Raw genomic sequence first — 10,119 nt, forward strand, 5'->3', positions numbered from 1 at the left:
ATTTGAGTAAAAAAAATGTTGAGTAAAAAAAAATGGATTTGATTATTATTATGAATATTTATTTGATTATCTTATAAATACACAAATTAGGTCTACAATGTGTAGTACCATACTAAATGTCTTTGTACATGCACTTATCCAAAATGCAGAAGTCGTGTGTGTGTGTGTGTGTGTGTGTGTGTATATCTAATAATGTGTGTGTGTGTGTATATCTAATAATGTGTGTGTGTGTGTGTATCTATCTGTATCTAATATTGTTCTTAGTTCAGTTGTTTTTTGTATGTGTTGCATACATGGTATGTATTTTTTTCTCAGTAATACAATAAAGTGTTTGTTTTTACCTCTGTCCTCTTATTTATGAAACACAATCCTATTACTTTGTTTTGAATTGGTATGATCCAAGCTGGCATTTTAAATAAATTCCTTTGAAATACCATTCTGAGCTGTGAGCATTATTTCTTGCTTTTACTTTGTGCCATGTTTATATAGGCTACAGCCAGCTGCATCGAATACCCTGCTGGGTGTGATCAATGGGCCACCTTGCTGCGGCATTGACATTCATGTATTGTAATCAGAAGAATCAATACAATCTTATTATTCCCATTTTTGTTTCCTGACTGAAAAGGTAATACAATATTTGTGAACTTTTTTTGTTACGTTAAATTGGTTTACAGACAATGCCCACATAGCCCATTACCTTGTAAGACGTAAATGTTTTTTTGTTTTTAAATAATAAATCACCGTATGGTGCACAACATACTAGTCAATTGATGATTTCCATTACATGAGAGTAGATGTTAAAACTTCATGCTGATTTTAGACTCGGCTCTCGCCAAGATAACCACCAACTAAGACGTAGCTTTACAGTAAACTAATGTGATCCATCAGCGTTTCCATCCATTTACGTTTCCTTCCATATGATGATGTAGATATCCTTCTGTCTGGTGTTTATGGCTAAAGTGTAATGCTGGCTCCAGGAATCAGCTTATTTTGCCTCCCCAGCGCATCAGCACACACAACGGCTGCGATGCTGGTTCCAGGGATCAGCCACAGTGTGGTCTCCCCAGCGCCTCAGCATGACAACCGTCTGGATTGAGCCGAGTAGGGTACATCTCTGGGGTCTTCAAGTGGGCAGGTATACAACCACACAAGTAGAGTAGTTGTTACTGAAATGTACTATTGCAAAGCTATCTCAAATTCATTATTCTAGTACTGTACCAATTTCCAAAACAGCTGTGTCATGCTTCAAAAGAAAGGGTTGCATCTGTTTTCATAGCAGTGGCTTTTAAATGACAGGTTTTATATGTCAATGCAATTAACACATCATCTCATGTTATATAATTAAACTAGAACAAATATTTGGTGAACAGTAAACACAATGATGCAAACGGATTCTGACATATAAAAACACTTGTTGGCGTTTACTCACCAAATGTTTAATCAGTTACTCATCCCTTAAAAAGTTCCATGCTAAAGCACAACCACGTAAGGTTTATGCAGATTTCTGACATGCTGTAAGATTGAAAACTGCAAGAATACAGTGCACATTTAAAACAGATGTGTTACTACGATGCAAGACGTTTGTGGTTCCAGCATAATACAGCGAGATTGTTCTACATATTGAAAATAGGGTGTCTGTAAAAGGTTTTGATGCAAGACTTATCAGCTTCACAATTTAGCCCAAATGTTTGTCTCAATGAGAAATAAGCAGAAGTTTTGCTTTGTTCCATATTATGTATAATATGCATTATACTTGGTAGAGCGAAAGGCTTACACTACATTTTGCAGATGATTTGTAACCTCTGAAATGTACAGTACCTAATTGTACAGTTACTGATAAATACTACAGAAAGAGTCAACACTGCAGGTCATGTTAAATGTTCAGGTTGACATTCGCGGCTGTCTATAATAGGGCCTGCTGAACATTTTAAATACATTTTGCGTCATTTAATTGTCAACAGTTTCACTAGCTTCTGCTCCAGGAGTATATTGCACCACAAAACTTACAGGACACACCTTAAGGAAGGCCATACATTTTGCTCTGAGAATTTCAGCAGTTTCATATCAAATTATGAAGTGCCAGTTTTATATTGACTAACAGGGTGTAACCTAATCCTCTTGCATTCCGGACCATTTACACCGCCTTGTCAAACAGGTAATTCCGGCTGGTTAGTACATCAACAGTACCATTTATCTTCACCTGCAAAAACGACACCCATCTCTCTGCTTGTCAGGTAAATCGAATGAAATACTTTAAAATGAACTTTACAGTGGCTATTTGTATTAAGAACATTAAATTAACTATCACTTTAATATTCAGTCATTATATTTGTAGGATTTCAGCTTAACGTAAAGATTAGTAATATTACAGTATGTGATTTCCTTATGGGGGATATGTACAGTGCCTTGCGAAAGTATTCGGCCCCCTTGAACTTTGCGACCTTTTGCCACATTTCAGGCTTCAAACATAAAGATATGAAACTGTAATTTTTTGTGAAGAATCAACAACAAGTGGGACACAATCATGAAGTGGAACGAAATTTATTGGATAATAAACTCTGTCCATAGGACAACAATCAGTCGTATACTGCACAAATCTGGCCTTTATGGAAGAGTGGCAAGAAGAAAGCCATTTCTTAAAGATATCCATAAAAAGTGTCATTTACAGTTTGCCACAAGCCACCTGGGAGACACACCAAACATGTGGAAGAAGGTGCTCTGGTCAGATGAAACCAAAATCAAACTTTTTGGCAACAATGCAAAACGTTATGTTTGGCGTAAAAGCAACACAGCTCATCACCCTGAACACACCATCCCCACTGTCAAACATGGTGGTGGCAGCATCATGGTTTGGGCCTGCTTTTCTTCAGCAGGGACAGGTAAGATGGTTAAAATTGATGGGAAGATGGATGGAGCCAAATACAGGACCATTCTGGAAGAAAACCTGATGGAGTCTGCAAAAGACCTGAGACTGGGACGGAGATTTGTCTTCCAACAAGACAATGATCCAAAACATAAAGCAAAATCTACAATGGAATGGTTCACAAATAAACATATCCAGGTGTTAGAATGGCCAAGTCAAAGTCCAGACCTGAATCCAATCGAGAATCTGTGGAAAGAACTGAAAACTGCTGTTCACAAATGCTCTCCATCCAACCTCACTGAGCTCGAGCTGTTTTGCAAGGAGGAATGGGCAAAAATTTCAGTCTCTCGATGTGCAAAACTGATAGAGACATACCCCAAGCGACTTACAGCTGTAATCGCAGCAAAAGGTGGCGCTACAAAGTATTAACTTAAGGGGGCTGAATAATTTTGCACGCCCAATTTTTCAGTTTTTTATTTGTTAAAAAAGTTTGAAATATCCAATAAATTTCGTTCCACTTCATGATTGTGTCCCACTTGTTGTTGATTCTTCACAAAACATTACAGTTTCATATCTTTATGTTTGAAGCCTGAAATGTGGCAAAAGGTCGCAAAGTTCAAGGGGGCCGAATACTTTCGCAAGGCACTGTATGTATGTCACAAGGCTGGCTGAGTGGTGACACGTCAGACCCGGAAGAAACACAGACAGACATTAGTTATGAGTGAAACTGAGACGCAACTGGTACCGTTCAGAAGGTGTATTGCAAAATAAAAAGGTTTTAAACACAAAACAGGACACGGCACTTGAGCCAAAATAAACAGACAAACAAAACGGCGGTGGACTAACAGACAAACGAACAAACACGGTGAGTGAAAACATATATTTACTTTTTCCTTGGTTTACTTTCTATTTTCTCCTTCTCCACACCTGTTCTCCACTCCCTGAACACACAACCCCCTGTGAGTGAAAACATGCTGCTTTTATGCAGTTGTACCGAGACTCAATTGCTAGTCAATCATTCAATTGGAATCTCGGTACAACTGCACGTGAATTAATTAAAGTGCACTTTCCCGTGTTCACATACTAATACTTTAAATGCACGTGATGTGATGTGCCATCCTCGTGCCTAAATACAAATATACAATTTTAAATCACTCGTGTTACACAGACCCATTTATATCCTGTGTACCAATGACTATACACCAACATTTACACACAACACGTAACATATAACAGACACGGGGGCGGGCACACTGCCACAATGTATCTAACGTGTTTTAACTGTAATCTAATTCCATTGAACCGAGTGCTGTAAAAACATCTCTGCCAGGGATACTTGTACCTTTCTTTGTGTTTTATTTATTTTTTGGTAAAAGGCATTTGCTTCCCTGCCTACAGCTCATTTAATGCACTTACAACATCAGTCACTTGATGTCTCATTGTACCAATGCTATGCTAATCTACTGTATACTGTATCCTGGTGTTTGCTAAATTTCCTGGTTGAACTGCAATAATGTATTACACATGGTTGTTTTTTGTGTTACACAGCAGCCATATTATTCAAGGAGGGTGAAAACACTCCAGCTTAATGTGTTGAGCATCCTACAAAAATCAAGAAGGGACAGGGAAGAAGCTCCCTCAAGAGTGGAATGAGCTCACAATAGGGTTGAGAATCTTCTGAACCACTGTGCTGAAAATAGTACCCTTCAATTTTCCAACACCCTGTGAATCCAGACCCACTGTTACTCCACATCGCTGCAATGAGGGCATTAGGTAACAGGAGCTACTTGTCTTTTACGTGTTTCCTATGCTTTGTTTCTTCATTTGCTTACATTCCTAAATTAAGTTTCTGTGGTTCAATAAAGAAGTTTGGTTGATTTGGTGCCTTTTGCATAGCATTTTTACTGTTTTTCTAATTCATTTTCTAGTTCATTGCAATTGACCAAATGGGAAGTCCCTGCGTTAATAAACAAACACAAAATAACCCAAAAAGGTTTTTCATATTGTTAATACATGCCATGTGTTTAATTCTCAGAGGTGGCTCGTGTTGCTCTTATACTAGGCACACTCGTTCTGGTTTGTCTAACGGCAAATATGGCTTTAAAACCTGGACGGAGAGATGTTGTTGGTAGGTGTTTTAGAAAAAAATAATGATAGTAATGGTTGTTAGTGTACAGCAGCGATCTCCAACCCTGGTCCTGAAAAGCCCCAATCCTGCAGGTTCTATAGGTATCATTACGTCATCAGTGGCTAAAGATCTAGAACTCATGTTAATCTTGACTAATTAAGCCAATAATTGGTTCAATTAAGTAACTGAGAGCTCGGTTGAAATGAAAAACCAGAAGACCCTGTAGCGCTCCAGGACGGGGGTGGGAGACCCCTGCTGTACAGAATACATGGAGTGGAACCGTTCTACATTCTATGGATGCATTCAATCTAAATGGACCAGGAGTAAAGGTTAATCTTATTTCATTTTGTGTTCTTTATTTCTTATAGGACGAAATTCAAATGCACTCCTTGGTAAGATTCCATATCAAACATGAATAACATATCTGCACATTTTGAATTGATAACTCTTATCTGTCACATTGAAGTATTCCATGACAAACTTTACCCTTTGGACCAAGACCGTCTAGATTAAATAATTAATGAATAATTTGCCAACATAACTGGATTTTAATAAAGCTGAAGGGCATACTGAAATGTTCTAACACAACAGGTGTTTTCAAATTAAAATCCCTTTCTCAATTACTTTAAAAGAGGTTACTATATCACACATTACACTACAGCATCATCACAGTTTAAAAAGAATAATCAGTGTATTATGGATTAAATAAATCTGTTTGAGAACCAACAGCCGTCTAGAAGTTTTATGCATATAGAACATTATTTGATTCATAAAAATACTTTTTAAAACAAGTTTATGATTAGTGCCTGATTTTTTTTCCCTTGTTTTTATATACAATGTTAATGATGTTGTAATGTTGTCTTATACAACCCGCAGGGAAGTTCATTGATCATCATGAGGTACTCTAGTGCTTCTAGTGCTGTTGTGCATTCTGTCAGAGTTAGATAGATTTAATATTGAATACTGGATTCAGAGTCATTGCACCTTGAGTGTACTTTTATCTACCAGTAATTAGTTTACAGAAAGCTTAGAAAAGAAAACAGATGGTGCATCCAGAGAAGGCAGCAAAGCATAAATGAGTGCCACAGACCACAGGAGAGGCCGATTACTGGAACACTAGTTGTCATATGTTGTTTTGTCCTTGTGGATGTGATTTAAAAAAATATGCAACTTCCCATGCTTCCCAGGAGACAGAACTTATAAATGTGGACTGTCAAAAGCATGTCCTCAAGGACACTTTGTTTTTAAAATTCAGACGGGATCAGCCAATATTATTGGACCAACCATTTGTTTTGAAGACAAAGTGTAAGTACTAAAAACACACTTATTTTGGCTATACTTATGTTCTGTTTTAGCACTGTTATGAAAATCTATTTATCTCCTCCTAACATAGCACCCACTGTAAAAAGAAACTTGCTGCTCTAAAATGAGGTGTTGATGAGGTATCAGTGAATTGCGTGTTACAGTTCAAAGTAGAAATCTCTGAAACTTGAATCTCTGATAAGAAAACTCTATTAGCAAGCACTACCTCATAGTATATGTTCATTTGGACTGAATGTGTAGTGCAGGCTCCACTCAGCATGGTCTATCACTTAACATGTCAATTACTGTTTAACCAGGGATGGAAATAATACTCCCATTGCACAGCAGTTTATCCCATTCCTGGTTTTACTACAATTTTGATTAGCCACGGTGTATAGGTAACAAGCTCAGGTGTGTCTTCTTAAACTCCTAGTGAAAACCAGGAATGCATCAAACTGCTGTGCAATGGGAGTCTTATTTCCATCTCTGGTTTAACACAAATATAGCGCTTACCTATCCTAGCAGTACACGGTGGATGTACAGCGCTGTTTCTTAGTATGCTACAGAAAGGTGAAAAAATGAAACATCACTGAAGAGAACAAACCTTCAATGTCTTAAAACAGTTCTGCACAAACCCTTGCATGCATTTTTAATAGGTTTGTTTTATCAGCTTTCCACAAGAAAAATCCTAAATAAATCAGTACAATCATCTAAGGCATGTACTGTAACAAACCAAACACACTACAGGGTGACTGAAGCTTGAGACCAGGGAGCAAAAGACTTTATTTAAACAACCGTGTTTATAGTTTAACACCACTAGGTGGCAGTGTGACCTTAACTATAGCAATATCAAAGCATTGTTATTTTTTAAACCTGCTACTTTTTACCCCAGACACTGTAGTGAAGTGGTTACAGTGTGTACAGCAGTTCACAATATTTAAAAAATAGGCCAGCAAAGTCTGAATGTTGTGCCATTTTAGGTTATTCATTGGTAGTAAACAAATAACTCTAATTTCTTGCATATTACAATAAATGTGCCTATTTGTGAAGAGGGGAAACCATTGAATAAGAGGTATTTAGTGGGTTTTTGATGAGGTAAAATGGTCACCTTAGTCATGCTGCAAGCTAGCACAGGGTTTACATTGTTTGGTATACCATGCTCTATTATATTATTTACCGTATTTTTATATATATATATATTTTTCACAGCCTATTGAGAAGTACATTGAATAATGTTGCAGTTGGACTGAACATTGCACTGGTAGATGGTGAGAACACCCCATGTTCACAATGTCTTTTTTATTTTTCATTATTATATCTGTTACTATTATATGCTTGCTTTGTAAGAATGGTCATGCCATGAGAATCGGGTACCAAAAACAAATCTCCTCAGACAGACACAACCCAGAGGACTGGTAGCTGGCAGGTCACAGACTTCCATTGAAAGTATTCAGACTTTCTTGGGCCCATTTACATTTACGAATATTAGTAAAGCTAATGCAAAATACGATACAGTGTATGGGTGGGCACAAAGTCATTTTAAAAGGTCTCCCACTTAATATAAACATCTCAAAACAGCCCCGTTATTTTTTGTTCCAATAAGAACTTTAATAGTAAAGGATCACTAAAAAGTGCTAATATTGTTTAGTAATTTACTGTTTTGTGATTCTCAATATATAGGAGGCTGTGTGGTCCAGTGGTTAAAGAAAAGGGCTTGTAACCAGGAGGTCCCCGGTTCAAATCCCACCTCAGCCACTGACTCATTGTGTGACCCTGAGCAAGTCACTTAACCTCCTTGTGCTCCGTCTTTCGGGTGAGACGTAATTGAAAGTGACTCTGCAGCTGATGCATAGTTCATAGTCTCTGTAGTTTACCACTAAATTTTTTTTCTGATAGGTAAGACTGGGAAATTGATCAAGACTGGTGCCTTTGAAACTCACAGTAAGGATGATAGCTATAATACAATTGTGATTGCTTAAATGCTGTGTACTTTCACTAGAAAGAACTGGAAATGCATCTTATTAACTGAGATCAACTATGCATCCCCATGCAGTATTCAGACATGTAATTAAGGGGAAGTAAAATGTGACATTTAGTAAACTAACCAATATTAAACATTTTGATTTCCCCCAGATATCAACAATGCATTGAAGTTCTTACAAGACATCGATGAAAGGACGCTTGTTTTAGTGGCTTCGTTTGATAACATGGGAACAGTGTATGTAAATATGTTTTCCCAGTAATAGGTTTGTACAGAATTGGTGTCTAGAAGGATATTTGATTCATTAAGCATAGCTGGGTGCTGGAACCAGAGGGATCCAAGTACATTCTTTGAGGGGGTTAGTGAACAGACATGGTATGTTAGCACTGCATAACGATCACTGGGAAAACTGACATTGTTTCTTATTCTATTACAGAATGAATGATGAACTTAAACAACTGTTTACCAAGTTGGGAAGCAGCTATGTGAATTCCATAGGTTATCGGGATAACTGGATTTTTATTGGATCAAAAGGGATCAATGGAAAAAGTCAGTTTGAAGAGGTAAAATAGATTATGTCAATAGTGATTTTCTATTATTATTATAACTTAATCAATTTCTAAAAGTAATGTATAAGGCATGTTATCTTTCAGGGTGTTTCAGATAAAGCCAGACTCCCCATAGACATGTGAATTATAAAATGTTATTGCAACAAAAATGAATCAGCTTTATTACTTTCCACACATTCCTCTGCTCTCTTTCGCAGTACATGAAAAATGTTAAGGAAACAAACTTGTACGAAGACTGGCCCAAGACTTTGCTATTGAATGGCTGCATACCTGCAAATTCTACTTCTGCCACAGCTTCTGGTTTCTGAGATGCGGAGTCCCAGACTGCACTGGGGCACTGTTGTACTTTTCATCACCGGAGTCTCCCACCCACTAGATTCAGTTTGTCCACGCAGTCTATACCCTATAGACTTCAAAATAATGAATTGCAAATGACTACTCCGCGGCTCAAGATCCTATTTGTAATTGGTTTCAATTTCTTTCAATTTGTCTTGTGATTTATCTTTAATTCTTTATTGTTCAGGTTTTCCAGCATTGGTACTGGAAGCCTTTTAATAAACATTCTTTGTATTGTTATATCCTATACCTGCCTCCTTGGTTTTCATTTATTTGAGAAGGGCTTGAGTGGGGCACCTTACTTTATCTCTTTGGGGGATCTAACTTTCTGCATTGAACGTAATTAACAGTGCAGTTTCCACTTTGAAATTGGTACTTCGGGGCACCTCTTGCTCCTGGCGTAGTCAAGCTTTTGGTTTCCTTACTAAATAACAACAAGCCTCCACCACATTTAGTTGCAAATAGTGTTGAAACATTGACTGACTGCTCTAAAGACTTATTTCTGTTCTGGAGGGTGAATTTTGCTCATTAGCCAATTGTGTTCCATAGGAATTTTTACTGTATATCATCAATCACAAACTTTAGTTAGTTAATCAATGTCCTAACCAGGGTGATATTTATAGGTACACATGGCTTCAAAGTAAAAAAAAAAAAAAAAAAGAAAAAGCTCTAAAAGCTCTAATATATTTAATTGGCTTCCAGCTAAGAGAAACACACTTTATTAAATATTCCTATTACCGGTATATTCCCTTGCTACTACAGATCTTTCCACAGAAGCCTTGGGTCAACCCATCATGATTACAGTAGAAATTGGAATAGTGTCCATTGAAAAGTCTAGCAGAGTTAAGATAACTTGTAATCCCTTTCATCTCTGCGCATACTGAATATCTGCAGTAACAGAGGTACCAACTGTCCTTTTACTATAAAATCTGAGCTTGCA

General features: G+C 37.3%; 1 protein-coding gene across 4 annotated transcripts; it reads left to right on the top strand.

Moving 5' to 3' along the window:
- Positions 1–2,176: 2,176 nt before the first annotated feature.
- Positions 2,177–9,426, top strand: LOC117413763 (protein FAM3C-like). Of its 4 annotated transcripts, none has more exons than XM_034023073.2 (10): positions 2,177–2,234; positions 4,412–4,636; positions 4,899–4,991; positions 5,360–5,383; positions 6,179–6,296; positions 7,503–7,561; positions 8,190–8,234; positions 8,427–8,511; positions 8,711–8,837; positions 9,041–9,426. In XM_034023073.2, exons 2-10 carry the CDS (start codon positions 4,624–4,626, stop codon positions 9,149–9,151), a joined length of 675 nt encoding a protein of 224 aa, XP_033878964.1. In that variant the 5' UTR covers positions 2,177–2,234; positions 4,412–4,623; the 3' UTR covers positions 9,152–9,426. The 4 variants fall into 4 exon arrangements, with proteins under 4 accessions (XP_033878964.1, XP_058856281.1, XP_058856282.1 ...); XM_059000298.1 differs by lacking the exon at positions 2,177–2,234 and adding an exon at positions 3,509–3,728; XM_059000299.1 differs by lacking the exons at positions 2,177–2,234; positions 8,190–8,234 and adding an exon at positions 3,509–3,728.
- The last annotated feature ends 693 nt before the right edge of the window (positions 9,427–10,119 follow it).

The sequence above is a fragment of the Acipenser ruthenus genome, chromosome 25 (genome assembly GCF_902713425.1).
Source record: "Acipenser ruthenus chromosome 25, fAciRut3.2 maternal haplotype, whole genome shotgun sequence".
NCBI lineage: Eukaryota > Metazoa > Chordata > Actinopteri > Acipenseriformes > Acipenseridae > Acipenser > Acipenser ruthenus.

What these genes read in the sequence shown, in the direction of transcription:
- LOC117413763 (XM_034023073.2), top strand. An exon ending in ATTTGTTTTGAAGACAAAGT is followed by an intron (nt 6,297 to 7,502) that starts GTAAGTACTAAA and finishes TATTTTTCACAG; the next exon opens with CCTATTGAGAAGTACATTGA. An exon ending in TGGTGCCTTTGAAACTCACA is followed by an intron (nt 8,235 to 8,426) that starts GTAAGGATGATA and finishes GATTTCCCCCAG; the next exon opens with ATATCAACAATGCATTGAAG.